At 40.1% G+C, this 27,241-nt stretch overlaps 1 protein-coding gene across 4 annotated transcripts in view; it reads left to right on the forward strand.

Annotated features, from left to right (window-relative positions):
• XYLB (xylulokinase) overlaps positions 1–27,241 on the forward strand; it is an 86,055-nt gene that overhangs the window by 18,502 nt on the left and 40,312 nt on the right. For all 4 annotated transcript variants that reach the window (XR_010082728.1, XM_063416382.1, XM_063416401.1 and 1 more), the window contains exons 10-15: positions 54–135; positions 1,154–1,194; positions 1,604–1,719; positions 3,756–3,871; positions 6,545–6,618; positions 7,962–8,058. Coding sequence is in view for 3 of the 4 variants with exons in the window: in XM_063416382.1 (XP_063272452.1) it covers positions 54–135; positions 1,154–1,194; positions 1,604–1,719; positions 3,756–3,871; positions 6,545–6,618; positions 7,962–8,058 (526 nt within the window). In the remaining variant the exon portion in view is untranslated. The remainder of the gene's footprint in view (positions 1–53; positions 136–1,153; positions 1,195–1,603; positions 1,720–3,755; positions 3,872–6,544; positions 6,619–7,961; positions 8,059–27,241) is intronic.

A 27,241-nucleotide genomic window follows, 5' to 3' on the forward strand; every position in this document is an offset into this window, starting at 1 on the left:
GATTGCATTCCATTTTTTTGAGCATTTTTTCTCCTCTTTCTTTTGTTCCTTAGGGGCCCATTTCTCCATATTATAGTCAGCGTTATGGGTTTAGCCCAGACTGTAAAATAGTAGCATTTACAGGAGACAATCCAGGTGAGATGATTAACTGTGCAAGATTCAGTGGATATGATTATGTATGTACTGAAACTCTAAATCTATCTTACTGGTTCTCAGATGCTGCCTGTAAAATGAAAGAATATTGTTTTTATCAGAATTAATTCCTCTTTCCAACACCCTTCAGAGACAGAGATATCTTGGATAGGCTGTGTATGACAAATTAATTCTCTTTTGCCAAGTAATCAGAGGTGAATTCATTTGCCTCTTGATAACTTCAGTTTTTGTTTGCCTGCCTATGAGACACCATTCCTACTGTGAACTGTTAACATTTTAGCTTAGCAAATATGAATTTAAAAAATGCTTTAGTATCTTTTCAAGCAAAAAGGTGGAGGTGGACCTTGGCTTGGCTTTCTCTAAGAGTTAGAGCTTTCCTTTTGTCAGACTGATAGATCTCAGTGTAAGGGAAAATGTTAATTTAGTTTTTTGAATCTTGGAGACTGTTTCAGTGTAATGCTCACTCCAACTATTTCTGTTTCTCAAGACTGTGAAAACTAAATACTTCCCATATTACAGTGGCTTATGCAGGTTTGAATCATGATAGAAGCTTCATCATGATATATTTTGCATTCTTATTCTGGGAGCTGGGTAAACTCTGCATTTCCCAAAAGTCCATTGTTTCCTTCTAGAGACGCAAATTCAGCTTAGTCCAATAAATATGTGAATTATCTGATGGAAATGGGAATGTTCCTCCTTTAAACTGTCTTGTTAATCAAGAGTCCATTGTGTATAAAACCTGAACACACAAACCATTAGAAAAATCATGCTGTTCTGTAGTCTTTTGTCTTGAGCATTTTGATTTTATTAAAAATCACTCCCTCACCCAAAAGTTTTGCCCATCTTTTGTGGTGGATAACCCAAGGCCATCAGGAGCACAGTTGCCATTTATATTGTATTTGGGATGGTGTTTGTAATGTTCTGTGATGTCTCTCAATTACAACAGGCTGTAATTGAGTCAAAGACCTACCTTGGTACCTGGTGTTCTTTTTGCTTTCAGCATCACTGGCAGGGATGAGGCTTCAGGAAGGAGACATTGCAGTAAGTCAAAACACTCTGCTGAAAACTGTCCATGTCCTTGGAGGCTTGAAATACTTGAAATGTAAATAGCTGCAGGTTGCCAGTTAAATATACCTGCAAGTGTTGATTTACTGCTTATTGGATTTATGCTTGTTCTATTTCTATCAATCTGTAAGCTGCCTGAAAGATTTTAAGTAAACTCTTGTGACTATTTTTAACTAATACTCCAGACATTAAAACCTAAGTCTCCATCTAGTATGTATTTCACTGGCATGACAGCCTAAGTCAGAGCTAGCTTCAGCACGAATCCAATTGACTTAATGTGTAATTTAAAAACAATTAGTGGTAATAACAAATGGTTTTAATTTAATTTCTGTATTGCTTTCCATGCACATTGTGATAAGGCTTCAATTATTTTTTTCCCCTCCAGATTAGCCTTGGCACAAGTGACACATTGTTCCTGTGGATCCAAGAGCCAACTCCTGCCTTAGAAGGTCATATCCTCTGCAATCCTGTTGATTCTCAAACATATATGGCACTTTTATGGTAATATCATTTATTTTTTTTACATCTGGGATCGATAACATATATTTCTTTCTCTGTGTTAGCGCTTTTTATTTCTTTTGTGAAATGATAATGAATAGAACATTCAGCATTCTCCACGGTATATGGCAATCTACTGCTGAAACATTTCCATCAGTGTTATAGCATTCCTGTTGTTTAATTTGAGGAACTGAAGCTGCAGAGTTGTGCAGGATAAATTCTCATGGCAATAAAAACTGAAATTATTTCAGCATACGGATAGAGCCAGTTCCCTGTGTATCTCAGGTAATAATACATTTAATGTACAGGAATAACAAATCTGCTGAGATAGAATGTGAAATGTGTGAAGCCTGAGCAGGCTGTGAAACTTCTGTGCTCCTCTAATGGCCCTGGGGGTCAGAATGGACGAGGTGAAGATTCCCTTTCCTATCAGAGAGGAGCATAATCAGTGCTGTTCAGGGATGGATTAGGAAAATAAGTCCTTAAGGAAAATACTTGGATCTCAAGAATCCCAGCTGAGGAGATGATTCTCATGGTAGCTTTTGATTTGGGAGTTGTTGGGCCCCTTGCCAGCCAAGTAGGTGGAAAGGTGATCTGGAGCTGTGTTTGCCCTCACTGAACCACTGTATTCTGGATCAATATTTCCAATCCAGGTCATGGTGTTTTGGCAAATATTTGCATTAAATATGCAGATAAATTTTGTGTCTAAATCCCCTGGATTGCAGATGTTTGAAACTCAGAACTTCAGCAAAGCTCAAATCTGCCCTGGAGCTGTGATGTTAAACCCCACCTGTAGAGCAGTAGATGACAGTGGGAACAGTGCTCATGAAGTTGAGTTCAAAAACATGGTGTTCAAAAACATAACAATTGCAAGTTACTGAGTTTTATTTTGTGATTTCCCAGCAGGTTTTGTTTATTTTGTGTGGGGTTGTGTTTGTTTGTTTTATTTTTAATTTACATTTGAGTTTTTCTTTTACCCAGTGTTTTCTTTACTTTTGCTGTGTAAAAGAGCTATATAAACAACCTGTTCATAACAGGAAAGCAGATACTGAGGCATTTTTCTGCATAAATGTTATACTGCTGTTCTTTCAGTGCAGCTTAACATGTGGTTTGGTGATGGCCTTGGTAGTGCTGAGTTAATCCTTCCTGTTCCTCCTGTGCAGTCATTTCTGACCTGACACTGCCCCTTTGGCACCTCTAGGCCTCTTTATTTCTAGAATATTAGAGTTAATAGGGGACTCTCAGCAGAAAAAGAATGTCTGAGCTACCAGAGTATTTGTATAGTAAACTCAAATAACTTCAGCTGGTGCTACTGAGCAAGTTCAGTGATTTCCTTGCCCTCATTTTTGATATTTTTGTGCCTCTCCTGCTGAGTTTCTCTGATAACTCTGTGCTGGAGAGTGTTCAAACTGCTTTCCCCTGGATATGAGTCCAGTGCTGCAGTATTTTGCAGGAGTGTGATATTCACAAAGAAGGTGATAGCATGAAGTGTGCAGAGACCATAAAAAATGAAGAGATGCACATTTGACTGTAGGCTTTGTTTGCTGGCTGTGGTGCTTTCCTTTGCCAGATCCTGGCACAAAGCCAGACCTCATCATAAGCCTTGTTGGACCCCAGCTGGTTCCACACTGTGTTCCTGAAATCATAACTGCAGTGTGGAGACACTCCTGCTGCTCCTTGCAGAGTCACCTCAGAGTGAGGAGGCTTCATCTCAGGGCACTCCTCTGAGGAGATGTCTCATCTGTTCAGAGCTAGCCTGGGTTTGGCATGGCCTGCCAGCCTGGATCTAACCTCACCCACTGGAGAAAAGCAAACCCCCATCTCTGCACTGCGTTCCCCAGCTCCTCCTGTAAAAGTTTTCTCTTACCTTGTTCTTCCTTCTCTATCTCTTTCCATAATGAAGTGATGATATCTTTTAACTTGCCCAGCTTTATTCGGCTGATAAATCAAACAACAATATCAAGTAAAGGAACAAAATGCTTTAAAAATCTAGTGCTAAACATTTTAGGAAATGCACATGGTGTGTTTGTGTGTTTCAGCTTTAAGAATGGTTCTCTGATGAGAGAGAGGATCAGAGATGACTGTGCTTCAGGCTCCTGGGATGAGTTCTCCAAAGCCTTATCATCAACTGTTGCTGGAAACAGTGGAAACTTGGGTATGAACCTTAGCAGGGCTGGGACTTGGAGGGTTTGCTTAGACACATTCTGCAAGCTGCTTTTTACTTGGGTCATCATAAAGGTCAAGAACTAAGTTAACTAGAGCAAGAGAAATTCCTGCTGTGTACTTGGAAATGCTCTGTTGGCAGCCTAAGTGTCATCACAGTGTTTTCCTTCAATATTCACTGACTAAGAAAATTATATTTATGGATCTGCTTTGGTCATTGGAAGGGTGTTAGTAACATCTTAGCTCTAGAATGTTTAAAACTAGTAATTTCTGAAGGAGGCTTTCATTAAATTTTATTTCTTTTTCTGAAGACTCAAACCAAGTGAATTAAGTAGCTCCATATTATTTCTTTCTCATTCCTTACTCTAGAATCTTGTTCATGCATGTATCTTGTAGAATCTTGTACAAAGCAATGATGTCAGGGGGTGCCCAGATTTCCTGCATTTTCCCCAATGTGTGTCACAGAATCATTTCACCCCTGTTTTTCCCCCCATTTTATGGTTAGTGAATGAAGTGTAACAAAATTAGGATAATGGAAATATTTAAAAAATACTATTAAACTCATGGATTTGAAGTTTTACATTATTTTCTTTCCCACACTTTAAAATTTTATAAGTCTAATATGTATCTCTGAAATAAAATGTTGAAAAGTGAGCACACACCTCTTCAAGATTAAAAAGGACCCATTGCAGAGCAGGGTTTAAAATCATCACCATCATCTCAGGTGTGAATTGATATGAGTAAAATTAATGTAAAAATTATAGGCAGCAAAGTTTTTAAATGTAGATATTTAAGCTATAGAAGACTTCACTCCTTAGCAAAGTGAATTTAAGATAGAGCCTCTTGACACTGTGAGATTAGATTTTTCATTTTTAGAAGCTCTGTTATGTTGTCTGTCAAATCCAGTCTCTGTGGGGTATTAAAATGACCAGGAATCTCTTTTCACTAGAAGACAAATCAATTCCAGTGTTTTAGAAAATGGGAAGAAATTATGCTAAAACCCCAAAGTCAGCCAGTTTAGACAATATTAAAAAAAAAAAAAAAAGGATGTTGATGAAAATATTGTTACTGAACCAGGACAGTGCCTTTAAGCTTTAAAGTTTGTGTTGTAGTATATTCACTTGAGCATCTCACTCCTCTGTAAAATGGATGTTTCATGGAAGTCATCCTCAAAAATACACTAGAATACACTAGAATAACCTCTGGGTATATGTTGCCTTGGTTTTTCTGAGATTTTTTAAAGTCTTCTACTTGTTTGTAAGATAGAGTCAGTTCTTTAGCTACTGTTGCAATATTAAGGGTCAGTCTTTCACTTTCTCACGCTTTGGAACATAAACAACCTTTCTTGTTTTTGTTCACTGTCCTTTGCTTACATATTTCCAGCCTGAAAACAATGTTGGTTGACAGCTGGCATAGCCAGTGGGGTGAAGGGGTAGTAACCCCAAGAGCCAATGTGCTTTCAGACCCACAAAATTATAAAAGGAAAGAAATAAACAGGCTGGCGCTCTTTTTCTCGGTGGGGAGCAGCTTTCACTGAAGACCTCTGCCTCTGTGTGGTTGATTATTGCGTTCCGGGCAACAGGTATATCTGTAAAAATGCAGTAATCTCCATAATTTGAGTGCCTGGGGGAAGCAAAGCAAAGGCACAGCTGGTTAAATACCCCCCTTTTATTCCTGCACTCCCTGTTTGGTGAGGAGCTGCCTCTGCAGAGGTTTGGAGGTCAGCATTGGAATGTTGGGATGTGTATCCCCTGGCAGGCCCTGCAGGTCTGTGACACACAGAGCTTTGCAGCTTTGCAGAAAGTTTGACCAGAAGGGTTGTGTGTGCTAAAGCACAGCATTATTTTGGGTTTTGTTTTGCCAGTAATCACAGGTCTGATAGGCCAGCACGGTTTTGTTCCAAGGTTATAACCTCAGAAACTCTCCTTAGTTTATTAACTATTCTGCTGAGTTTTTCTATCCTCATTTTTTCTGGTCTCCTTTCTTGAATGTCTTTTCTGGCCAGCTCAAAGGAGTCTTTGTCTAGCTGTCTACAAAGCATTGCAGCATTTCCTCAGATCTCATCAAAACCATTCAGGGACCAGCTCTGCTTCGTGACTTAAAATATCTGATGTTCTCTAATAAGCTTATGAAATCTAATCCAGGGTATGAAATGTTCCAATATTCCTGTACTCTTCTTACCAACTTGCCATTTTTTCTGTGTGTGTGGGTTTTTCTTTTTCTCCTTTCACCCTTGCATATGACCCATTCTATTTCTAGTACATATTATGTATTATCTGTGTTACTTGCAAATGTGTGTATTGTGGTGGTTGTATCCTCTTTTATAGGCTTGGTGTTTATTACATTGTTTGGCATGTTTAAGATCCACATTTTGTAAACTGAGAGGATTATAGAATTATAGAATATCCTGAGTTGGAAGGGATCAATAAAGTCCAACTCCTGGCTCTGCAGAGGAGAGCCCCAAGAATCCCACCACATAGCTCAGAACACTGTTCAGAAGTTGATGTGTGGACTGAAATCAGGAAAGAAACAGGCAAAAAAGTGTGGTGACTCTATGTCCAAATACATGATAAACATCTATTATCATTTCAGCTGTGTGCAGAAATAAGATTCCAACTTTGGGCCTGGGAGCAAACATGATGCTCTTTGATGTTCCTTGATGCAGGTTTCTACTTTGATGTGATGGAAATTACTCCTGAAGCAGTTGGGATTCACAGATTCAACAGAGACAACCAAAAGGTAGTAATAATCTGGTTAATGTCTCAAACTTTGAAGGAGTGCTGTCAAGGCTTCAGACCTTTGCCATTATATATTTTTTTCTTTCTGTCTGAAATATTTGCTCTCCAGTTTCATTTATTGATGCAAGTCCCTGGGCTGATTTTCATAAGGAAGTATTTGGTTTGTAGCTTGAGAGCATCTGCAGAGCAATGTCTGAACTAGAACTTATATGGTATTGTTTTTATGACATACCTTCTTTACTGGAAAATGTGGATTTACTGAAACTAACACTGTCTTGGAGGCAGGATTAACTTTAAGCTTACTGAGAACTTAGTACATTAGATGACTTAGTCCTTGTTTTTTAAGTTTTAGACACATAGATAAGGGTGTGTTGAATCTTTGGGCTGTAATATTTTGTATATGTGTGAACCAAAGACCTTGTTTTGCTGTCCTGCATGACTTGGAGTAACCTACAAGCCACACAGTTGTATGTAAGTAAGCACAGGCTCAAGTCCAAATGGAATGAAATAGAAATTAAGTTATGGGAAGTTGTTTGTATTTTTTTAAATTTTTTTTTATTGGAGGAATGAATGTTGTTTCAATGCCTGGCTTTCTGGGTGGTGCTGAAACTCAGGAGAAGTCTTTGATCAATCTTGACTCCCTGTCGATGAGACCTCACGTAGGTGAACAGAGATTGATGCTATCTGGTGTTTGCAGTGCAGCTCCACTCTCTTAAGTGTTGGCTGTTAAATGAATGCTTAATCACTTCTAGCTGTTACACAAATGTAGGCACTTACTGCAGTGCATGGAGAAACTCAACTTCGTGTGAAGGATTCCCTCTGTTTGCTGTTCAATATTCTCCTGCTTCTGTTGCCAGTCTCGTTGATGAAAGGACAGAAAAATGTTACAGATAGAAACGAAATAAATTAATGGAAAGATTACATGGTTTCACTTTGGTGCAGACAGAAATAGATTTAAACTTCTGTGACATTGCTTTATTCGGCTGAATTTTATCTTATTGCTTTAATTTTGTGTTTTTGAGATGTTGATTTCTTAACGGCTCTTGGTGATGGGAAATGCTTAGGGAAAAGTTTACAACTTCCCCTAAATTTCTTCCCATTGTGCATCAACTTCAAGTTTGATGTAGCTGCCCAACAGCATTGAGGATATGGGTTGTGTTCTCTGTCGTGAGTCCTTAGGCCCATCTTGTGTGCATGAGTGAAGAACTGGGCCTAGAGGGGAGCAGAATTCAGGGTGAAGGCAAAGATAATCAACCATAAATCTGCCTTGTGCTTTTAACCACTCTGCAGCGTGGCATTGTGTGCTGGGCAAGGTGTTGTTAATTCATTCCCTCTTTGGTCCAGGTTTCAAGATTTCCAAAGGAAGTAGAAATACGAGCATTGGTTGAAGGGCAGTTCATGGCCAAGAGGATTCATGCTGAAAAGCTGGGATATAAAGTCTGTAAGTATGATGGGAACTAATTGCACCAGAGGCAGTAATGTCAGTTCTGTGATTCCTGTCCTGCCTGATGGATACAGAAAGTGGTTTGAATTCTGAGTTTGGTCTCTCAGAAAAATTATCGATGGTGTGTTGGGTGCAAGTTTTTGCAGATGTTAACATTAGAAGGACTGAGGAGGTTTAACTTTAGGAAGACTTATTTTTCAAGTATTCTTGCTGTTTTGTTGTTTCTGAGCTGTGTTGTCCATTTTAAAATAAGAGTTTGGCTTTCAATAGCTTGTTAAGTGAAAAGAAGTCCAGCCTTCTGCCTGAAGTACAAGACTGGAAGTCAAAAAATCTGAAATCTGTTCAGTTCTTGGATCTGCCATAGGCTGGTCACATACCTCTTTACCTCAGTTTTCTGTTAATCAGGCAGAAGCCCTTTCTCTGCCTTGTGATTTAGAAAGCAAGAGATCCAGCTTCCTAGAATTTATGATATGGATGGTTTTTAGCACATTAGAACAGCAAAGTCAACCAGTATTTTGCCTAGAGAAATGGGTTCAAATAATTACTAGGTGTACAATTCTACAAAAATAATACAGACAAGCCCGTAAGATTTTTGTTGATGTTTTCTGTCAGTGTATCAGCCAGTGGTATCTTAAATATACTCAATTAATTCAACTGGAGGATTTTTAATAAATATTTTATTTTTAAAACTCATATGATTTTTATTTACATATTGACTTCCTTCTTCACAAGTCATTGCTTGGCTCCTACCCCCAGGATTTTATCAATAATCATGAAGGACAGAATATTTTTATTGTTTATTTTTTAAGAGAGAACTCCAGGTTTTGAAAGTTGAGAAAATGCAGAGATACTGGAACAAATCATAAGGCTTGACAACACCACCTCATAAATTTACGCTGTAAAGATTTTTGTGTTTTATATTTTCTTATATAGTTGAAACTGTATTTATTTATGGAGGTTATTTATGGAGACAGGCAGAATTTCAAATAGACTGTGTTTAAAATACCTGTTTATCCTTCATTCTTAGTATCTGCTGCACCAAAATCTTGGCTTATACAGCCTAGAAAGCTCATGGCTGAGGACGTTTCTGCACTCTGTAAATGTCAGGGGTTAGACAAACACCAGAGTGTGAGAAGAACTATTTGAGATATCAGAAAACCCTGACACAGGAACAAATGGGGATAAATTATCTGTAAACACATTTAGGCTGCGTAGGACAGCCAAAAATCCAAATAGTTTTAGGATGTGGCTTAATAAGCTTTAAGAATTCTTCATTAGTATTATTTTTAAAATGCTGTAGATGCCTAGAATGAAAGGAGACAGGTGTGATTGGATTATATGCCTGTGGATTCCTTGGAATATTGTATACTTTGTTTTGTTGCATCCCCTAGGGCCTTTTAGCTATTTGTTAACTTAACAGATGAGTTGCTTTAAAAAAGAGCTGCTGTACTTAGTGTAGGCTGTGTGCATCTCCCACTTCTCCTTAGTGGTATTATTTAAATGTCATACTCTGTTGTTTGTGTAGTGATGGCAGGCTCACGTCTGCATTTGTTGTGTGACAGCTCTGAAAACAGGGTGTGTTCTCAATGTGTTTCAGGGGATGGATGAGCATTGTGGGAATTACTCCAGCACTGCCAGACTTTCTCTTGTTTAAAAGCTGCTGCTTTTCAGGCTGCCTTTTATTTTTTTTCCCCTTCCTTTTAATGTGATTTAAAAGCTTATTTATTTTTTGGATTAAATATGCAGTCAGGACCCTTGTGTTTATTCAATTCCTTTTAGGCCTTGCCTGTGCGGGGGATTTACTTTGATATTTCCAGGAATCAAGCTGATTTACATTCAGAAATATAATCACAGCAGGGTAAATCTTGGCTTCTTTTTTATTTTTTTAATTTTTTTTTGTTCCTGTTGTTTGCACCGATGGGAGAGTACAGTAGGAAGTGCTCACAAGATCTGGAAGGTTCTATGATGACACCTATTAAATCAATGTCAGTCACAACAAATGCCTTGCTGGGGTGCCCTGAGGTTTGTGTGGTGCTGTCACAGTGGTGAATATGAGTCAGAAACCTGGCTAAGAACTTCCCTAGCTCTGGCACCAAGGTGCTGGAAAATGATTTTGGCAGCTTTGAACCTGCCTCTCTGTTCTTGGGCCAAATGCAGTTTGGATGGCTGCAATCAGAAAAGCAACAGCATACGTGAGAGAGAGTTTTGGAAAAATTAACAAATAAAAACCTACCATATAGAGTTCTTGGTTATGCACTGTGAACACGACAAACGTTAGATAATCCCCTAGAATTAGCTTCCAGTTAATGAATATATTATCTTGCAAGGAGCAGTGTTTTGTATCCTCAGTCTAGCTGGTGCTGTGGGAAGGAGTGCAATGATGCTGAAAGAGCTTTTTATATGTGAGGGTTTTGTTCCCAGTTGGATGTGTCTGGCACATTATAGATCTGATATAAATGACAAATAATAGTTTAAAATATCCCTTAACACAGCTCCTCCGGTGCTGTTTGTGCTGCCTGTGACATGAGCTCAGATTTCAGTGCAGCTTTGGTGCCAGTAGAGGGCAGGGGATTCTGTCTCATGAATTTTGTCTCCGAGGCTGGGACGTGTCAGCCTTGTTCTGAAAATGGCACACAGTCACCAGATGATCCTTAGGAGAAAGGTTAAACCTTATATTAATTGTGATTTAAAGGCTTTCAAAGTGTGTGTCACCCTGTTCTAATTGCTCTAATCTTTCTCAATCAGGTTTCAGAGGAAATCATTCAGTAACACCCTGTATCCTGTTTTGCTTATGTGCTTAAGGGGTGGACTGAGTGTTGAATCTAGAAACAAACAAGTGAAGTTTGGTCTGTCCCTGTTGTTTACATCCTCCCATTCAGAGATTAATGAAGATAAGGTGAAGGTTTGCTGTTCTGCCTTTATTTTCCTGAATTTTGATGGTATCATGAACACCTATTTTTTCACTTCCTTTTACTGCTTGCAGCCATCCCCCTTGGAAAACCAGGCTCACAACTGGAGTTCAGAGGCTGGACTTTCTTGCTGCATGGTTAGGGGACTCTCTGAAGTCAAAGCCATGGTAACTTTGTGGGGAAATGACAGTGTCTGCAGCTCAGTGGCACAGGTGATCACAGCAGCTCTAAAGCTGTCAGTGGTACAGACTGATCTGCCAGTATATACTTCAATAATTTGATGGTCACTTCAGAGTTGCTTCTGTTCCTGACCAAGCAGTCCTAAAGTTCATCCTAAAATTGACACTGACTGGAGAATGTTGCCATGGTCCTTGCTTGGACCTGTTGAGGCTGTCCTGGTGAAGACCCACAGACCTGATTAATTTTGGGAGCAAAATCCATCCCCCACCTTACTGCTAGGTGAAGTAAATATGCCATGATTATGTTACATTTGCTGAATGAAAATAGCACACAGGTAGGGGTTCTGTGTTGACCACACAGGGAGTCAATAGATATTTAAATTACTTTCTGCTCTAGAGGAATACTCTGGGTAGGAACCTTCATGTCAAGGGTGATCTGAGCCCTGAGTCAATACATGTTGGGTCAGATGTGTGCTAGATTTAAGGAAGCTTCTGTGGTACTGCAGCAGCAATAATGAATCCTGCCATGTAGGAAGTCTGATTATCTGGGGTGGGGTCTGTGTTGAAGCTGTTAACTTTGGACAGGGCTTTCTGTCTTCATGTTTTTGTGCCTATCAGTGAGTTCATAACACTCCAATTGCCCAATGTGCTGTTCTGTCACCATCATCCCTTTGGGAATCTGATTCTGCCACCAGCAGGGGCAGGTGCATACAAGGTGCCACATTTCACAAGTGCAGGCTTTGTCCATAAAACCCTGTATCTGTGATTATTGTGTAATTTATAGTTCCTTACATCCATAAATCTATCACTCACAAATAATGTTGGTGCCTTGAATTCTAGAGACTGTATTGGTGTTAAAGTGCTGGCTGGGGTGACACTGACAAAGCCTGGGGTTTTGCATTGCTGTAAGAATGAACTGATTTTTTTCAATGGGGTGCATTCCTAAAAAAAAAATAGCAGTCCTGCAGTGCTAAGAAGAAAGAGGAATGTCAGAGCATGCTGGGCCTCTTTTCTCAGTGATTAGAGGGGGGCCTTACATTTTTGAGGAATTCATCTTAAGATTACATGAGGGCAAACTCCAAGGTGACAAATTTTCTTTTTCTTCAGGTGGTGTTCTCTTCTGATGCTCTTCTCAGCAGGCTGGAGGTAGCAGTAACGTGTGGCTTTTTGCCTGCAGGGAAGGCAGTCTGATGGAGTCAGGGATGCTCAGAAAATAGAATAAAGGAATCAGTAAGGTTGGAAAAGACCTCCAAGATCATCACATCCAACATTTGACCTAACACCACCATGCCCACTAAGACATGTCATGTAATGCCACACCTACATGTGTTTTGAACACTTCCAGGGATGGTGACTCCACCACTTCTCTGGGGAGTTTGTTCCAAACTATCTAACTAACTATCTGAACTAACTATCAGTTAGTTCCACAGGGAGCAGTTGTGTTTCATTGCTCCTGTTGTCACATGGAGGCATAGAAACCCAAAGGTGAGATGTGGGGCTGTTGCTCCACAACAGAGTTGGGCTCATTGGAGGATGAAGTGGCTCTCCTGCTTAGCAGGGCTGGATGCCACTGGTCCTTGGGATGCTTCAGGGATGCCTTTGTGTCTGGCTGTGAGACAGATTTTCCTGCTGGTGGTTGTCCTTGACTTCTGGCATTTGTGACTGTGCTCTCCGAAACTCTTGTGAATTATTTGGAACGTGGGGATTCTTGTTCTGTCTTTGCCTGCACTGCTGAGTGTGTGTTTACTCCAGTTGTAGCAGTGTTTTGGCTGAAATAAGGAACACTGGGAGCGAGGCCATTTTGTAGTTGCATACAGATTAAATTGATGTTTATGCCCTGCGGGATTTAAATTTCTTAGAGAAATCAATACTAAAATGTTGTGTTGGCTTCGTGCTTGTCTTTTGCTGTTTACTGCTGAGAGTGCTGATGGTGTTTCAGCAGCACGAGGGTGCTGGCTTTGTTAGGGGCCTTTTGCTTCAGCAAGTTTGTGAAAACAGTTTAAAAATTATTAGAGGCCAGTGACAGGTTGAAGTTTTCTTTTTGAAACAATAGTGAATAGTGGTAACAGCCAGACTGGAACATGTGGAACAGAGATGGGGCAGAGTGTGCTGCTTGGCATGCAGTACAACCAGACCTCAGAAATGCCTTACCATTACATCTTAAACCTATATTTTTGAGGGAGGAGGGTTGGCTAAGAAGTACTTTGAAATTCATCAGAGGCAGGATCTTCCTCTCAGATAAGCCAGTCATTCTGCTGCAGAGGATATTTGTATTTTCTGATGAAACTTCTGGCTGATAAGAGTGCCAGTGTGAGACGGGCAATGGCTTGCCAAGAGCTTGACTCTATCCCCTTTTATTTTTCACAGAGCATCAGACTTTTATCACGTAGCTGGGCTTCAAGGCATGATCAAGCAAGGCTTGGTTTTAAGCCAGTGAGCTGGAAAGGTTGGTTAGCTCATTACCAATTCCCTGACCAAGTATTTCACAAAAAAATGGCTTTTTATTATTACTTGGCTCAAGAGAGTAAAGTATTAGTTTAACTAATTTTTTAAAGGGTTAGATAAAATGTCTCTGAAGGAAATGACCTCATGTGCTATAAGGAAGCTGCTTACGTGCTCCAGAACTTTTCTTGCAGTGGCTATTGTCTTGCTTTTATTTTGCTTTATTGTTGTCATACATATACAGGAAACACAATGAAGACAGAAAATCTGAAGAGTTAATAAAAAAGATTGGAAAGGGTACTATCTGTCTTTCTTTTCTGACACAATGATAAAATGTTGTCACTGTTTGAACAATTGCTTTTAATGTTTGGTCAGCAAAAGACCAAGTATGTAAATGGTTCAATTCCTGTGCCCTGATGTTAGGAGAGATTGTTTATGGCTCTGTCAGTGGATGTACTGTTCAGGCAGTACTCAGGAAAATAGCCAAGCTGTCAGTTCTCTGGGTTTGTTAGAGCTTTGTGGGTCTCTGGAAGCTGGGAACCTGGAGATCAGTTGGGTTACCTACTAAATCTCCTTTTATTGCTTGTTTTTTGAGGCTGATCTACAGTTTTAAATCCAATTAGATTAGCAAGGGAATGACATGAGTGCAGTCTATAAGTACCTTCTTGGGGAAAGGAAACTTGATAGTATAGGACCCTTGAGCCCTACAGACAGAAACATTATGGTTCAATAACTGGAAGCTGAAAGCAGGCAAACCTCCAATGACAAGGAAGGTGCAGATTTTTAACAGAAACTGAAATCAAACTGCAGCAATTGACAGTGGTGTAATGAATTCTTTAGCACTGGCAGTTTTAAGAACAAGATTTTTTTTCCTCCTAAAACTAGGTGCTCTGGCCTAAAGAGATCATTTCTGTTATTGAAGAGTGAGTTTAAAAGATGAGAATTGTTCATTCCATCTTGGACACATGGGAGTCTGTAAGAAATGCCACTGCTGGGAAGTTCCTCTGATTCACAGCTATATAACATTTCTGTTTAGAAATCATTTATACCCATAGCAGCTTCTGATACCCCTGTAAATGAAGCCCTGTTTTCACAATTATTCTGCTTGTAAAATACTACATTTACCTAGTGAAATGCTACATATTTATTACTTTAAAATCTTTCTCCAGGTGTGTTCCTGTATTTTCATTTTTATTGCTCAAATGTGACAGTCCTGTTAGTGAACTCTAATCAGCTCTCCCAAGACTTCCCTAGTCCTTCCAGCTGTTTTTCCTTTTTTTTTCTGCTTTAAGGTTATTCAACTTCTTTTATACATCTCAGATTATGCATCACTCCTGAGCATTGTCTCAATGCTTTCAGCTGCACCAACCCACACTTGAGGTTTTTAATGTTAACAGGGGTTCCCTACTAAACAAGTCATTCTTTCCTTGCTTCCTCTATTTGCCTGCACATACAGTAATTTTTAGCTGTGATTGTTGGCTGCATGAAATTAGGCAAGACAATTTTCCCTTACTTAAAAAGAGATTACTGCCTAAATTTTAAGAACAATTTTGATATCTAAAGCTTTGTTTCCATCCAGGTTTTGATTTCCAGAGGACAGCAACTCAGTGCTTACCCAGCTTATCTCAAGAAAAAAATTGCCAACCAGCTCCCACATTTCTTAAGTAAGACCCTAGTAAAGTTCACACAATTGTGGACAAGAGTTATTTTGCTTTCCACTTGCATAACTTCAATTCTCTTCAGACATAAAGAACTAATTTGGGCGCTTTTTTTTCTTATTTCTGGCCTGTGGTTTTCAAGAACAGGCATGAAGGGTATTCTTTAAGCTATAATGTTATTTAACGTTTATGTGATGTGTCTAACTTATGCACTAGCACAGGCATGTGGGGGGCATGTGAAATGACAGGACTCAGCCCAAAGGCTTTCACAACTTCAGTTTAGTCCAAGTGTAAAAAGTGGCAAAAGGTGGAAAGTTAATGAAAAACAACCTTCAAGTGCAGCGTGTGCTTCTCCAGTTCTGTCTCTGAGGTAAGAACAGAAATGTTTTACCTTTGCTATTTGAGGCTGGAATTGGGGATCAGTGACAGGATCGACCCAAGGAGGAAAATTTGGTGTGTGGAAGAGTGAGATTAGAGCATCCACAGAATTAAGTCCCTTGATGACATGGTGGGTGACATGAAATTCCTCATCCCAGCTTCTGGACAGTGATATAATTTTTCTCTTTGATGTTCAAAAGACTGGACCTGACAGTGTCTGGCAGTGACCTCCAGCTTGTCAGTGCTGTAACTTTCCTGGCTGGAAAATCCAAAGAATGGATGAAAGAACACAAAGAAAGTTTGCCTGAATCTGAAATTGTCTTTTTCTGACTGCAGTTAGAGTGATTGTAGAGCATCAGACAAAGTAAAACTAAACTCAGGAGTACCTGCTGAGCACTGAACATCAATTACTACTCAAGTAGAAAGTGAGTTTAAAAACGGCCACTTCTCTACCACTTCTGATGGTTTTAAAGTATTTGTGTTCCATTTGACAATATCTGAAGATTAACAAGAAATGTCAAGAAATCTCTGAAAGCTGGAAATTTGAAATTAAAAATAGAAGTATGTATATACATACAAGGAAGGGGTGGGTTTGTGATGGTTTTATTTTTCATAGTGTCTCTCAAAGTGAATTAGTTCTTTAGAGGATACCTCTACTGCAGATAGCTGCACTTGTCAGTATTTAACTGAAATGTTCCTAAAGTCTGGCTTAGCACTTAATGTTTCACCTCTGCTTGTGCCTATTTCTGTGGATTCTTCAGAAATGCATATTTATTAGACATTTTCAGAAGTTCTGGTGGATGAAAGTTCAATTAGCTCCTGGCTGTAGAAATCAGCTGCATCTTTCTCAAATATAAATCTTTTCTATTTCCACTTTTTAACACTAACAAATGAACTGACTTGTAAACACGTTCAATTTCTAAAGTTGATAGCCAAAATTTCAGCGTGCTTGTCTATCTTGCCAAGGTACTCCATCATTTAGCAGCTTCCCTCAGGGTGTTCTTATGTCTTGTTTTCAACAGCTTAGCATCACTTTTGTTGCATTTTGAATATGGGCTTTGTGTGCTGGAGGTATCCACGTGCTGAGGGAAGGCTCCTGGACTCCATTTCAGCACATCCCTGGCTGCCTTCTTTGTGTTTCCAGGAGTGGTCACTCAGCTCCTGCCCTCTCCACTGCCCACATCTGTTACTGAGCAGGGCAGAGCTCAGAATTTATCTGCACATAGTCATTTTCTTGGTGGCCAGCTTAAACATACAGAAATACCATATATTTTATCCTGTGTGGAAGCAGCCCTGTGGGTAGTGTTGGAATGAAGGTGGTCACTGGTCACGGAGCCAGAGGGATTTTGAAGGATATTTTCAAAAGCATCCATTCTCTTCAATTAAGGTGCTCTTGATCTTTTTTTTTTTTTCTTGTGTTTATTCTGGTCAAAAATGAACTTTTTGTTATTTTGAAGTAGTTCTAATTATAATGGCAATACAAATGTACAAGTGAAGAGCTGCTTGACTAATCTCTTCAAATTAAGTGCACTTCTAGTTAAATGACTTAAGGTTACCTGCAAATGAACAGTTTTGCTGCAGAGAAAGAGATGCAAAGCTCATATTGGGTACTTAATTTTGTGAACACAAAGGCCTGGTACCCACTGAAATGGAGGTGAACATCTGAAACTATTGTTTTTAAGTATGACACATTAGAATAAGAAATTGCTGGCATACCTATTTGAAAATGTGGAACTGTTTATAAGTAAACTGCCAGTAATAACTCCTCCAATAATCATGTGCATCTGATGCTTTGGAGCAATGCCACAAAAGTATGGAAAAAGTGATCTAATGGATGGTGTGTACCTAAGAGCTTCACATAAAAGGCTCAAAGAACAATAATCTGAGTTGAACGCAGTGTTTTAAAAACAGCTTCATCCATTTTCCTGCCATTTTTTGTGCTTTTCCTCTAAATAACTCTAATGTATATTAATTAATTGCTTGAAATAATACCAATAAATCTAACAAGGTTTGTCTAAAGCTTCACTGCACAGAGGAAACTTCATGTTTGTTTCAGTGGTGAGAGAAAAAAATCATTTACTGAAAATATTAAGAAAGCTAATATTAATTTAGATGGAACTTAATGAAATCTTTAATGCCTTTTTAAAATTATTTTCCTTAGATTGTAATTTGAATTAAATCATTACTATTGTTAAATTAGTTAAACACTAAATTAAGAAATGCAAATGAAGTGAGCTCAAAATCCAATGTGGTTATTGTTTTTATTGATATATGTAGGCTAGTGGTGCGGAGCAAATTCCAATTATATCTGATCTGTTATTTGCACTACAAGTTCCTGACTCTTCATTAAGTGTAATACATTAGATTAAATGCTTTGTTCGATAAGAGCTTGGAAAATACCAGTATCACAATAAACCTCTTGCTGCTCTTGCCTCTTTGTTTGGGCTGTTAGCACGGTGTGTAATGCAGGCTTCAAGGCTTTCTGGTTTAAAGTTTGCAAATCCTGCCCGGCTGTGATCATCAGAGGAAGATAAATGTAGGTAGCAGAGTCACAGGAGGCCCAGGAGCGAGGGAGAGTTGCTGAAGGCAACTCCATTACATACATGAGTTCACCTGAATAAATGTTCAGTGGCTTCTGTTTTGCTAACTTTAAATACTGGTAGCTAGCGAGGAAAATGCTCGTTTCACATGAGATATCTCTCTCTATGATTAAAACATCCAAAATAAATGAAGCGTGCCTCCACGTATCGGAACTGGATTGATCCAAGTTGTTCATTATCCTTTGGTTTATATTTTATTTTTTTATCATTTTTCTATTTATAAAACACTGACTGGAATCAGTAGAAATCCAGGGAGGAAAGAGGAAAATGTGTGTGCCATTTTGGGCTTGCCTGCTTTGTGCACAGCCAAGGTACTGGCCTGTGTAAAAGCTCATTTTTCATTTTTAAGCTGCTGTTTTCCTCAGAAGCTGTTCAGGAAGGTGAAATGGAGCACACCAGCTGCCAGACCTCCCTGTGGCTACCCCGTGACAGTCCCATGTGGAGGGAGGACACCATAACCAGGGGAAGGTCTGGGCAAGCTGGGCACACGTGGTGGGACCAACATTCCCGAGCTGTGCCAGGTTCTGCAGCTGTCCTGGGGCTGCATGGCTCTGGATCAGGGGATGGAGCTTCTCAGTGTTCTCCAGAGCTCCTCTGTGAGCTGCTGGAGGAATCAATTATTATACACTGTGGAAGAACTTGCCTGTCCTGTTAAGCCCCCATGCAGAAGTGTTTTTTAGTTTGTCAGATAAAAAGACTTTCAGCCCAGCGTGCTCCTCAGCTCAATTTATTCTGGGGGTGTCAAGACGTGTCCAGCCCGAGTGGAGGAGCTGCCTCTGCTGTGGCTGCTGTGCATTGAGAGCAGGTTGTAGAGACAAAAACCATGAGACCTCATCACTGTTCTTCAGCATTCTGGAAAGCACTGTTGCCTTTGGGAATGCATGCAGGCAGGATGCTGGCACAGCAGTGGTGACAGCTGATGTTTGCAGCAGTAGCTCTGGTTTCACTCTTCACAGATCCCTTTTTTCTCCCTGTGTATGAGGTGAGCAGTGCAAATAGCTCCATAATCCTGTGAGAACAGTGGATTCCTCTTCAGTCCATGGTTAACCTTTTCCTGGCAGAATAGCTGTTGGAATTGATGTCATAGAGGCTTGTGAGGTGGTTGCTGCTCTATTTTAGCCTGATGTGGTAGGCATGGCTGGTGTATCCAAAGTCTTGTTGGCTTCAGGAAATGGGATTCCAATGCTAGCATTAAGTTTTTTGCAATGCCCATCTAGAGCAGGAGCATGTGGCAGAGTAGGACAAGACAATGAGCACTGAGTGTGTTTTGTGAACCTTCTTCCCAGTTACCAGAGAAATTTTTGCCCTTTGTACTCCAAATATTGAAACCCAGTCCTTTTCCCATGCTGTCTCTGTCGTCTTCCTCTTGTTTCAGTTTCTTGGAATTCTGAATCATCCTGAATCCAGAGCCATTCAAAATAGTTCTGTGAAGGCACTGAAAGACATCAAGTTTTATTACTGGAAAGAATTAAAAATCCTTTGTTTTCTGCATCATGATGAGGACCCTAAAGATATTTGCCATGTTGCTTTGTTTCATGCTTTGAATGCCCAATAACTGCTACCACACCATTAGTAAAATGCTTCCCTTGGTTTCCTCCAATGCTCCCCATTGCACAAGTCCTTGGAGTGAGGCTGCAGAATGAGTCTGAAATGCTTTTGTCTGGTGGTGTAGTCTGTTCATCCCACCCCATTCCCACAGTCATCCCTGATCTGTGCTGGGGATAGAAATGAGACCTGGCTGAAAAGCCTCATGGGTGGATGCTGGCTTTGTTGCTGAGGGTGGTGGCAGCTAGTGAGTGTCTCCTCGCAGTGGTGATGTGCAGAGAGGAGTTTGTGGGTTGGAGACAGAGATCTTTACCTGCCAGGAGATGTCTTGTGGTTTTGAGGATGACATTGCTTGGCCTATTCCTCTTGAAGATTTTTGAATATGCTCGTACAGAGATGTTTTCAGGTACTTCATCCAGGCTTAGGGGCATTTTTGCCATGCTGCTGTCAGAGGATAACTGGACTTCCAGAATGATCCTCTGGCCTTCTAGGAATGCTGCAATGGCATCACCTTGCACTTGAACTGAATTGAATGGTGTGGCACCAGCAACCTGCACAGAACGAGGATCTCAGCACCCAGGCAGAGCAAACAGTGATTATTTTCAATGGATGCTGTTGAATGGGAATCAGTTATGGAGAAGCCCTGGAAGCACTGGCAGAGAGGAAGCGTGGCTGGTGTTGACCTTTAAGGTTTGACCATGCTGCACAACAGGAGCTCGTGCTGCTTCCTCCTGCAAAACAGTATCAATGAAAGCACTGGGTTATGAATAGTGCAGCTGCTATGAATAGTGAGGATAAGTAATGCTGGATTAGAATATAAATCTTAATCAGGATTAAGCCTCAGCAAATATGTATCTATGAAGCAGAATGTGCTGTATGAATAGGGAACAAGCTAGATAAACAGATTCTGTAAGTTCAGAGACAGCTCTGCTTCAGTCTGTAAGTGGTCGTGCCCTTTTAGACTCCAAGGAATATTCTTATTGCACTGGATGTGAGGCTTTTCTTTGAAATCAAATTTGTTCACAGAATCACAGAACTGTCTGGGTTGGAAGGGACCTCTGGAGATCATCCAGTCCGACCCCCCCTGCCGAGGCAGGGTCACCTGGAGCAGGTGGCACAGGAATGTGGCCAGGTGAGTTTGGAATGTCTCCAGGGAGAGACTCCACGACCTCCCTGGGCAGCCTCTTCCAGTGCTCTGCTCTGTTTGTTGGCTCACAGCTGAGAAAAACTTGCTGCAGCATTTGTGAAGGATTCACTCACCCCATCTGAAATTCTATCAGGGCTGAAATGAAATGTGAGCAAGAGGAAGAACCATGTAGCAGTAGAGGCTCATTTGTTTTCACATGAATACATTAGAGCAAAATCTCATTTTCATGAATCAGCATTTCCTTTGTCAATAACTTTCAATATTAAACAGTAAGGTGACACCAGGATTACATTGGAGGAAAAGTAAATTAAACTGCAACAAAAGATTCTAGAAGGTAAATTGACACTTCAGGTCTTGATTTAGGTTCATCTACAAAACAGGAAGGGAATAACTGTTTCCTCCCCACCATGTTTCAAATGGTTTTGTGACTGAGAGATAAAAAGGGCATTTCCAGATCCTTGGTGGATACCAGCTTATCCAAATCCCACACAGTGTTGAGAAATTATTCTGTTATTCCCTTCCATGTTCTCTGAAAATTGTAACACTCACTCAGTTTGCCAAGACATGGAGCATGTAGTGGTGCACATCCCTTGTTGCCTAGAAAGAAAATAGCTGATGTTTTAATATCCTCATGTGCTGAAATGTCATATTCTTCTGCTGAAGTGCACTCTTTCCTCCTCTTCCTTCTTGCCAAATCCATTTTGTGTTTCCACACATTAACCTCTTCCTGACCTAGTACTGCTCATGCATGAAATGCCCAAGTGCTTCTAGGCTGCAAGCACAGCAGTTATCTGATGTGTTAGTCTTGACAATGATGCAAAGGAAATGCCCAGGTGTATGAATGTTACCAATAATTTTAGTAAACAGTCCCTGGAAGTGTTTTAGGGATGTGTATTCTGGTGGAAAGGCAGTCTTTAAATCTCCTGAAATTGTTTTTAAAATTACACAGGTGTCCCGTTATTCTGGTCTTGGCAACAGAAATTATTTTACCTTGAGACATATTTGGTTGATACCCATAAGTATCCATAGGTTTACATGAATACAAATAAATGTACTTCTTGATTTGTCAGTGTAGTGGCAGCTTCTCCCTCACACTTAATTGTGTGGGTCTCCTGTATTCTTTCAATTGCCATTAAAAATTCAGAGGGCCACTCCTAAGATGTTTTCAAAGTTCACGGAAAATTTAGAAGGCAAACAAAACCAAGAGGGAACACTTTCTGCAGGACTGTTTGTGGAAATTCAGCTGCTTCTTTAGTTGCAGAATAATCCAGTTCTGTGGAGCCAACAGCACTGAACTCTTCCACCATTCAATTGCAGCTGTGACTTAAGGAAGCACCTTTAGAAGAAAATGTGCATATTTTATAAAAATGGACTTTACCTCTTAGTCTGGCCAATTTTTTTTTTTGTTGTTGTTGTTTTTATTGTGATCTTAGATTTAAATACAGACATTGTAATCTCACTGACTTGTTGATAATAATGGTATTACTTGTGTTTAAGCATGTTCTGAAGCAGTTTCCTACTTGAATTTTTCACCTCCTCCTGAAAACCACTGAGAAAACGGGAGTTGTGTCACTTGTGAGCCACGTAGCAATGCCTGGCAGAAATCCCTCCAACAGGGATGTGACTCTCTCAGAACAGAGAAGTTTCAGCAGTGAGACCCCTGTGTGTCAGTCACTGTATGAACATTGAGAGAGGTCTTGTGACATAATGAGAAAAGGCCGAAGAGGTGAGCTGTGCAACACACTTCTCCATGCAGCGTACACCTAATCCTGCCTTACACATTCAGCTCTATCTCCAGGCTTATCCTCTGCTGTGATGATGAGAAGCTCATGCTTGTGCCTTGAATAAATCATGGAAGTTGCATGTTAAACAGAGGAATGGTCCGCTGGGAGCCTCATCAAATTCAACAAGGAAAAATGTCAAGTCTTGCACCTGGGGCACATGGACTCCCTGCCTCGATAAGGATCTGGGGGAAAGCTCAGCTGCAAGGGATGTGGGAGGTCTAGCTGAAAATGAGCCAGCAGTGTGTTCTGGCAGCAAGGAGGGCTGAGAAGGTGCAGGCTGTACCAACAGAAGCATGGCCAGGCAGTTGAGGGAGAAGAATTATTGTCCTTTATTAAGCAGCCCAGCAGATGACATCTGGAGTGCTGTGCCTGGTTTGGGCCCCCTTAATGTAAGAAATTTATTGACAAACTGGACCAAGTGCAGTGGGGAGCCACCAAAATGCCTTGTGGCTGGAGGACCTGCTCTGGAGGAGCTTGCTCAGCCTGAAGGAGACTCCAGGGGGGCCCAATGGCAGCTTGTGGAGGTGCTCTTATCTGAGGTACACAGCAGAAAAAGGTGAGATAGTGTCCATAAACTGATAGAGGAGAGTTTCCAATGAGATATATATTTTAAAAAAATCACAGGGAGGAGTATAAATATAAAACATTTTATTAGTGAGCTCTTGCTCACGGAAGGTCTTGAAACCTTGTCTGGGAAATGTAACATGACAAGGCTAATTTTCTGTTGTCCCCCTTCTGAACAAAGTTGGTATATTGACCTAGTTCTGTCACTCTGAAGCCACAAGCCAATTGGATGCCTCAGCTGGCACCCCATCTCATTGTGCCTTCTTTGGACAGATAGAGCTAATTACAGTAGGTACTCCATCCAAATTTTTATGGATTAATTTACAGCATGATGAACAGAGTCAGTGATGGAGATGCCACCAAGGAAGTGAGGGGTGCTCTGACCTTGTCACTCACATGGATGTGGAGACGCACTGCTCTTTTCCCAGATGGCTTTTGAGTTTTACAGAAAGTCAGTGACAAGTTTAATTATTTCTGACAAACAGAGAATGCTTTCCCTTCTATCTGCATTGTGTTATGCTCTTCATGAGAGTGGAAGAAGGCAAAGCAGCATCTTGACCAGCCACTCTTTGGGTGAGGTATTGTGGGCTGAAGTTTTGGGGTTGAAGTCCAGAGCTGTGGCTCCAGTTGGCTCAGTGCTGCCAGGATTAGATATTTCTGGATTAGATATTTCTGAGTCAAGAAGGTGCTTAGGTACCTCTCAAGTCAATGAAACTTCAGTGCCTGCCTAAATAATGTTCAGCAGAGTGATGTTTTCTCAGCAATCAAGATCTAGTTTACATACTATATGGCATTTGATAACTCCTGCTAAACAGAGAAGATTAATGTGAAGTTGCATTAGCACGTGGGTAAAAAGGTCAAGATTGTTGCAATCTTCAGAATTATGATAAATATAATTAAGGTTGTAAGACTTTTGTCTTTTTATAACTTATGAAACAAAATTATTGAGGGGGGAAATGGCTGCACTTGGACATTTGGTGCTGGTAGAATCAAATATTCCTTTGTAAGATTTGAGGGTGTCTTATTTGTTGGCTTGATAGTGATTTTTTTAAACACCCAATGTAAAATACTTTGTTCTGTTTTGTGACAGGGAAAGGAAAATTGTGCAAGCTGTATCTTCCCAGCTGAGAAGTTTTTTGGATCACCTCTGGCTTGACCTGATTTGCAGGCTTTTGTTCAAAAGAGAATTAAGGAGAGGTTCTTTCAAGAGTGCTCAAAGATGAAATAGCTTTGCTGCTGTTTGTGAAAGCAAAAATGGTTATCCTGAGCCAGGCTGAAGGCACAGCTAGGCCAGAGTCTTCCTCTGACCGTGGCCAGTCTGTAACACACAAGCAAGGCTTGAACATCCTCCTGGTCTGCAGCTTAGCAGCTTCCCAAACCTCAGGGTTTTTAATGTAACATTTATTGACAGACTTTTCCCCATGATTTCTTTAATCACTTTTTAAAAGTATGTAGGTTTTTGCCCCCCATGATATCCTGCAGCACTGAGAGCTTCACCTGTGCATTGTGAGAGAAGTCCCTACTTTTTGTTTGTGTTAAACATGTCACTTGATAACTTCATTTACACCTTGGTAGGATTTGTACTATGAGAAAAAGAGAATAGTTGTTCTGTATTTATTGTCTCTGACTTCCTGAGCTCTGCTGGCCTCCTCCTGGTATCCCCTTAGCCATTTCTTTTCTTGGCTGAATAATTGTAATCTGGGTTTACTCATGTCTCGTTGGAAGCTGTCCCACCTTTGATCAGCCTTGTTGTGTCTCTCTATATTGTTTCCATTTCTGCTGTGTTCTTTTTGAAATGTAAGAGTGGTGCTGCACTGAGTATTCAAACAGAGACTCAACTTGTATTTAACTGGTGGCCTACTGCTGTTTCTGGCTTTATTCCTTTTATAAAAGTTTTTAATCTACTTGCCTTTTCCATTTCTTTAAGTATTGATCTGGTATTTTCATGAATTTTTTAAAATTTGCCATGCTTTACTCAAAGATAATACTTCAGAGCCTGTTGAAATTTAGGTCTCTTCAATGTTGGGTTTGCTGTCTAATTCTCTGCTTTTTTCCAGATTACCTTTCACTATCAACTGTGAAAATTGATCACTTCTACTCCTTGTGTCATGTCTTTTTGAAAAATGATCATTAATTTGTGAGACCACTTCCATTCTTGTCCTGTGGCAGCCTTCTTTCTACAAGAAACTTTGGTGAAGGAACTCATCTAAATACCTGTTGGAAATCTATGTTTATGCTTGTGTAAAGCATTTATATTTTCCACCATTTATATTTTCACATTATAATAATTGGGCACTCCATTTGTACACAGCTTTTGCATGGGTAACATGATTTGTTCTAAACATCCCTTGTTGACATCCTGAACCCATGGATTTTGTGCTTAAGTCAAGAGTTGCTTGGGTTTTTTTTTTTCCCTAGGATTTTTGAGAAGTTGTAGCATAAGGCAGATGTGAACATGATGTTTAGCCTGACATTTATTAGTTTATTAGTCCATCCTGATACAGGGATAACTGCAGTGTGTTGTGGTTCCTGTAGTCCCTGTCCAGGCAGTCTGTGAGATCTTTTTTTTTTTTTTTTGGTGTTTTGATCATTGCCATCATCCTGGGCGAGGGAGCTGTTGTAAGGTGCTGGTATTGATGGGATATTCAGACCCTATGGATTATGTTACAGGTTGGTACAAGTAACTGCTTTGTCTGCTCTGCTTCAGGTTTTCATTAGTGTATAACAACACTCACTGCTGTGGTTTTCCTATATCTTTGCAATATAATTTGTTCTTTTATTTTACAGCATGTAATGATTGCCTGCCTTTCACCAGTGTGTTGCTTCTATCAATATCCTCAGTGAAAATTAGGCATTTTAAGCCTTTCTATCTTATTTTTTTACATTTCTAATGTCAATATAACAGCACTTCCACACTTGGCTCAGTAGTTTATTTTTGTGCTATGATTAAAATGTAATTGTGTCTTCTTGGTGGTTACTTGTTAAGATTTATTAATGTCTGCCCTATCTTTTATTTATAGATACAAAGTTTTAATGATTTCAGCCCTAGAAAATGTGTCATGTCCATTCGTGCCAGCCTTACTGTACTTCTTAGTTTAAAGATTCTTTTGTAAGATTATTAATTGTAAATGCTGGTAGTTTAGTACCAGTTTTGGATGAAAACCATCTTTTATGTATAAGCAGAACTTCTTCCAAAACGTTTCTGCAGTTCCTACTGAAACAAAAGTTTGTAGTAAAAACAAGGAGAGAGTTACATCAGTACTAACTGAAATATTTGACAGACTTTATTAATGGAAAGAGATTTGTTAGAACAGGTGAGTATGGTTGATACACAGTAATCTGTGGATACTGGAAATGCAGAGTGGTGGTTACCAAAGCAATGGGCAGTCAGGGGTTGGCTATGACTTTGGAAGAACTAAGGTATAAAAGAACATTTTGTTTATACTGGTGACTTGGCAAAAGACATTCAGAATCCTCAGCAGAGGGGAGAATCAGGCTAATAAAGACAGATTCGTGGTATATGGGTAGGATTTGGTTGTAGGAATTTGAAAGTTGAAGACAGTAAGCTAAGCAGCTTAACATCTTCAGAATAAGAGGGAGTGAAGCTTGTAAGTGCATCAAGCTGTTTGCTTAGATCTGGACTAAGGAGCTTAAGTAGCTTATAACACCACAAGCTCCCGAGCTCCAGAGGAAGGGACTTACAAGCTGTGCAACAGCCACACTTCAAAGGCCTGACAAGTACAGCTGATGGAGCCTACAGGGAGTGTGTCAAGTCAATGTGTCCCTCTGTTTGTTTCCGTGCAGCATCCAAGTGCTTCCTTTTGTTTCCTCCTGACAAAGTTACAGACCACTCTCCCCCCTGGAGTTATCACAGCGTTAAATACCAGGCACTTCGAAGTCAGCAGGTTCTGAAAATCAATTTAGTCATGTCCTTTATACATATTCTGTCCTTTTTACTCACTTAAAACCCGTGG

This window comes from Prinia subflava, chromosome 1 (assembly GCF_021018805.1).
Source record: "Prinia subflava isolate CZ2003 ecotype Zambia chromosome 1, Cam_Psub_1.2, whole genome shotgun sequence".
Taxonomy (NCBI): domain Eukaryota; kingdom Metazoa; phylum Chordata; class Aves; order Passeriformes; family Cisticolidae; genus Prinia; species Prinia subflava.